The 5,736-nt window shown below is 39.3% G+C and overlaps 1 protein-coding gene across 1 annotated transcript in view; it reads left to right on the top strand.

The window, feature by feature from the left end:
* Positions 1 to 5,736, top strand: part of GRIN2A (glutamate ionotropic receptor NMDA type subunit 2A) — a 185,988-nt gene that overhangs the window by 143,884 nt on the left and 36,368 nt on the right. Inside the window, exon 10 of the mRNA XM_009635462.1 lies at positions 4,237 to 4,397. Coding sequence (XP_009633757.1) covers positions 4,237 to 4,397 — 161 coding nt within the window. The remainder of the gene's footprint in view (positions 1 to 4,236; positions 4,398 to 5,736) is intronic.

The raw sequence follows: 5,736 nt of genomic DNA, 5'->3' as shown, positions 1-5,736 counted from the left end.
GATGTCTGTTGGTTTTCCCTTGTCCACTGATGCTGTCACACCATCATAGAAAGTCACTAGGTTCGTCAGGCAGGATTTGCCCTTGGTGAAGCCATGCTGGCTATCTCGAATTACCTCGCTGGCCTCCATGTGCCTTAGCATAGCTTCTAGGAGGATCTGTTCCATGATCTTCCCAGGCACAGAGGTGAGGCTGACAGGTCGGTAGCTCCTATGATCCTTTTTAAAAATGGGTGCAATGTTTCCCTTTTTGCAGTCACCAGGGAGTTAACCTGACTGCTATGACTTTTCAAATATCGTGAAGAATGGCTTGGCGACTACATCGGCCAATTCCCTCAGGACTCTGGGATACATCTCATCAGGGCCCATGGACTTATGTGCATTCAGGCTCCGCAGGAGGTCACAAACCCTATCTTCTCCTACAGATGTTGCTAATGAATTTCTGAATGCTATGTCATCTATGTGTCACCCAGAAATACATGGCACAGCATGTACTGGAGTTACTAGGGGTGGGTGTTCATAAATTCAAATTATTCAGAAAATGAGAAGAAAATTATGTTTTGACATTCTTGTGTATGTAAAAGATGTTTAAAAGCTTTGCGTTCATAAAAAGGTACAGAAAATGAGTCCAAAAGTATCCAACAAAGCTGGCATTTGCAGCACTTGTTACTTTTGAGACATTTATGCCTTTTTCATGTAATGAAAGAGAGACAAGATTACCAAGGGAAAGTAGATAAGCAGTGGACAGAATTGTCTTGCAAAGCGTTTATCTACTGTGATTCCTCCATACAGTCACATTTTAAGAAATGCCGCACGTACATGTGGTCTAGGGCATTCTCTTCAACCTTAATAGGAAGCCTTAATTACGCCATTTACAGGTTCCTTATTTTTGCAAGGTTCACAGTATTCTTGTAACCTTGGCTTTATATTTTTGTGCAGTAAGATGTCACAAGTTCTGTAGTTACGTAGAGATAATGTCTGTGTGAAAACAGAGCAGGCTGAGGTAAAAAGGCAGCGTGGATGATGGGGTAGTTCAGGTGACCCTCTTTCCCCAGTCCATCCCTCCACTTCAGTACTAGACCTTTACAGCGCTTTTTGAGGGTTGGCAGGTCTAGATATCAACTGCATTTCATTAACTGATGGTTATAATAATAGTCTTGGAATTACTAATAGCTACATTTTTCAAAGATCAGAAATCTGGTAAAAGAAGAAAGGAGAGAGTTCAAATAGGGGTGTTTTTCTCTCACTCCGAACCATACATAATTCCTGTTATAATCTGTGTTAGCAGAAGGAGAATGTTTACTATTTTCTACTCTTCTAGTGGTTTTCCGCAATTCCTTAAAATACTCCAGAACAAAACCAAACTGCTCTGAATACCAGCCTTTCCCGGCAAGCATACAAATCTTCAGATTGTCAGTATTTAATGTTTGTGAAAGATCACTTTACTGACTTAATGAAATTGGTGTTTTTATTAAGGCATATAGGTCAAACAAAATAGAAGCAAAAGACTGGAGTTCTGTTGCCATGTGCCACATTGCTAGCAGCTGGCAGAGCATGGGGAAGTGAGAATGAATTCGTCTTCTGAATAACAGTAGATCTCTCCACAATTATGATTCAAGCAGTGGGTTTGTGCATTCGATCTAAGGATTTTATTAATGATTTAAAAAAAAAAAGTATTTCAGAAAATGTCTAGGAAGAAAATTACTTTCTGGCAGCCATGATATATTTTATTTCCCATCATGGGGCTTCAGGGAAAATGAGTGCATGTCGAACTTTGTCCTTTTTCTTTCTTGTCTCATGCCTGCCACATAGATCTTTGCTGCAATCCCAGAGCCTATATGCTTCTCCAGGACATGTTAGTTCACAGAATAGAAGTTTAAAATTACTGGTGAGAACTTTATACACCTTAGATATGAGTGCACTACTAGTAAAAATATTTTAAACCCTTCTTTCTTCTTTACAAGTAGCCTGTGAGCAGCCGGTAGTAGCAGACAATTGTTTCAAAAAAATTACCTCCTTGTGACTGTTAACATTGTGTATCTTGTGCCAAGAAATTCCAGTCTGTGGATTGTGTTTGGAACTATTCATCTGCTTGTTATCCCTGTGCTTTTTGAATGAACTAGGACTTTTTTTTTAATCTCTGCTCTCCTGAAGAAATATTTGTGTGTTCCATGAATGTTCGGTTTGGGACAGATACCTTAGTTCCTTCCACTATTCCTATGGGAGGAAACTTCTCCCAACATCTTAAACTCATATGAACATTCTTGAAAAGTGAGAATTTTCAGAACGAAACTGCATTTCTAAATGACTAGGATACTCCACCATAATCTCCCTGTCCCCCCAGTTCCCCTGCTGTACCCTGGGATTAGGAATTGAGTTTGCAGAATGCTCACCACAGCTGAGTTTCCAAAAACTGTCAGCTGGATGAGCAGCAGCAGTTTTTACAGGTCTTGAAGTCGACCTTGTTTCTTTAATTATTTCTTCCAGTTCTATTGGCTGGAAAATTTGATACAGATATTAGGAGATAATTGGAAGCCGTCTCACTACTTCGGGCATTCATTATCTGTAGATTTAAATAAAGTTAATAGCAAGCTACATCTGTATCAGTAGAATCTCTGGACATATATTTAAGAGCAGGGTTTGTTTCAATACTGCATAATAAACTCACAAAAGGAGACTGCAAATATAGACTAAGAACCATGACTAGTATACAGTGTAATTTTAGTGCATAGGTCAATTAGTATGTGTAAAGTGGTAGCAAAGTAATAATTTAAACAGTGAAACTGTGAAAAGGGAAAATTAGAAGACATCTGTTTGCTGAACAAATAGAGAAAAATAGAGTTCATTCCTTTATGCTTTGTCAAAATATGCTTAATTAAAATGGAGCATTTAATTGTAGTTCCGTAGCATGAAATACTGTTGCAGCGATAATTTCACAGTCAAAGTTTGATGGAATTGAAAATACTCCCATTTTTTGTATAATCCTATTTGTATTCTCTTTGCAAATTGGCACTGGATCCTGGGAAATCTTGATGCCCTGAGACCAAACTTTAAAAAGAGAAGTATTACATATGTAGCCCAAAGGAAGCAGCAGCTGTATAAATATTAGCTGTCTCTTGCAGCGCAGGGTATATAGATTGCTCTCCAACTTCAGCAGTAAAAACAGAGTGCATTTTACTGTGGAATTCATGGGTGACTGCTTTTATCAATGCTCAATTGAATTTCCTCATTAGCCAATAGTTCCTCTAATTTGAGTGGCCTTTTTCATTTATTTCTTAAAGAGACATTTTAACTTCATCCTAAAGTGTCAGTTAGTATTTAAAGAGAGGTATTGAAAAGGTACATACAAAATTTTCAGGTCTGTTAGCAAATGTTTATGTGAGATTATCTGAATGATTCCCAGATCTGAAACTTGAGTGTGCCCTGAGCTATTGCTATTCCTTTGCAGATATTCACTGGCTTGTTTGTCTGTGCTGATGCAATAGTCATCTAAAGGGTAAAATTGTAGAATAAACCTATATGCCCTCAAGCAAATGGTTTGTAGTTTTAAATTCTAGGAATAAGCAGGGACTAGGATTATAGGTGTGAGAGCTCCAGAAGCCCTTTTCAGAAGCACTTTTTAAGTGATGTAGCTGCTGAGCCCCTGGGGGAGACACAAGAACTTTTATTCCCCTTGAAACATGGCGGTGGAAGGAAAGGCAGCCCTCACCCTGTCCCTGCCCATGCACAAGCTTCCTGCAGTCACCTGCACCCCTCTGGGAGCAGTGCATTGGGCTCCCTGTCAAGCAGTGCAAATGATCCTTTTGCCTCCTTTGTGTGGGGACCCACAATGTCTCACTTGAGATGGAAGTGTGAGATGACTGTCAACAAAACAGTTTTCTTCTGATTGCTGTTTATCAGTGTGTCTGCTTGTAGTTTGGGTTCTCTAGGGAGATGCATGTCAGATAAGGAACATCTTCCAGTATCTCTGTGCTCCAGTTTCTGTTGTCCTGCCATATTACAATGTGTGGGAGAAAGTCACATTAGAATAGCAAATTTGAGCTTTGGATGTAGATGTTTCTATAAGTTCAGCCAGTGTGAAGACACAGTTTCTGGTATAATAGAGCTGAATTAACCCACAGTGTTTGCCTAGAGGAAATTTGAGGCAGCTTATAAAAGTTCTGGTTTTTTTCAATCTGAAATTGCCCTTCTTCACATTTTGAGTGCCCGAAAAACTCTACTTTTCCCTTTTCTCTCCAGTTTCAAAGGCCGTATGATTATTCACCTCCTTTTCGATTTGGAACAGTCCCAAATGGAAGCACAGAGAGGAATATCAGAAACAACTACCCTGATATGCACCTTTACATGACGAAGTATAATCAGAAAGGAGTTGAAGATGCCTTGGTCAGCTTGAAAACTGGGTAAGCTTTTTTCCATGGATTTTAAAGAATGCTGTAGACTTTTCAGAAACTGAGAAATATTGATCTGTACTTACTGTCACACTGAGCAGACTGATGTCAGGCATGCTGTGTAGTACATGGCTCTTTTTTTTTCAACTGCACTGTACAGTACAGTACGATTGCCTGTGATTTGTATGACTATTTTAAAATTGCATGGAAGCTTCTATGTCCTATGTAAATAGTTTCAAATGCCAGAATTAATATTTCTCAAATATAAAGAGAGATGATACAGATGGACCTGGATTTGGGTGGTGGCTCAACACAGAACATGTTTTGTACAGTCCCTCATTATCTTTGCAGAACTCTGTCTCAGGAATGTGCTTTCTTGGGGTGAATTTCTGATGCTTGTTTGTCTGGCCAGTGTGCAACTACTTGTTATTTCTTTTCAACCTCCCATCCCTTTGCTATGTTTTTAGGTCCACTCTTGCATTTTCTTCCCTGCTTTAATTACCACGGCCCTGTACATTTACTGTCACATCTGAAGTAATGACTTTGATCTTGGTAAATATTCTGGCAAATATTATTGTCCCTCTTCCTTAAGATCTGAGGTTTAGACCTGAGAGCCATCCATCCTTTTCTGACTCTGATGTAGCCCATTCCGCCTGGTTGGGCAGAGACTGAATTTTGATTCTTAATCCTCAAAAGGTATGAGAGTGACTCACTACTTGTATCAGTATTCATCTGGGTGACAGGAATATGTTAGCTCCAGTAATCTTTTCTAAACATACAGGCTTGATAATAGCATGTGTATTTTTGTTAATAATACTGGATTACAATAATCATAATTTATCAATATAGTGTGTTTAGGTTTGTTCTGTTCTGAAGTGAGAAGGCTAAGTTGCCCGTAGTGGATTTAAGTACATCCACTCTAGTGGATGTTTCAAGGCACATCTTGCCTGCTATTATTTATGGTGAACACAGGACACATTTCTTCCTATACTAAAGTAAGCTGTTACTTTCGGTACTTTTTTGGGAACGACTTGTCCTTTTAATTTTCACTCTCCTTCTCCCAAACACGTAGGGGATTGTAACGTATTTCTTATGCAAAAAACACTGAAGTCCCCAAATCTTTCCTTAGATTGAAGGTTCCCTTCTTTAAAAAGTTATCCTTCCTACTGTTTCCTTTTCTGCTGTCTCCATGTTGCTGTCTGGACTCCCTCTGTTGTCATTTCTCGAGGCATTCTCAACTGGCATTTCTCAAGCATGATTGGTCCCATACTTAGACAGACATGCAACATAATGTGAGATGAACCTTGCCCAAGGTCTTCCAAACTGGAGGCAGAGCTCCTGCTCCAACCGA

The sequence above is a fragment of the Egretta garzetta genome, unplaced genomic scaffold, assembly GCF_000687185.1.
Source record: "Egretta garzetta isolate BGI_Z169 unplaced genomic scaffold, ASM68718v1 scaffold153, whole genome shotgun sequence".
Lineage (NCBI taxonomy): Eukaryota > Metazoa > Chordata > Aves > Pelecaniformes > Ardeidae > Egretta > Egretta garzetta.
The sequence above is the reverse complement of the archived record's forward strand: the minus strand, read 5'-3'. Positions and strand labels throughout refer to the sequence as shown.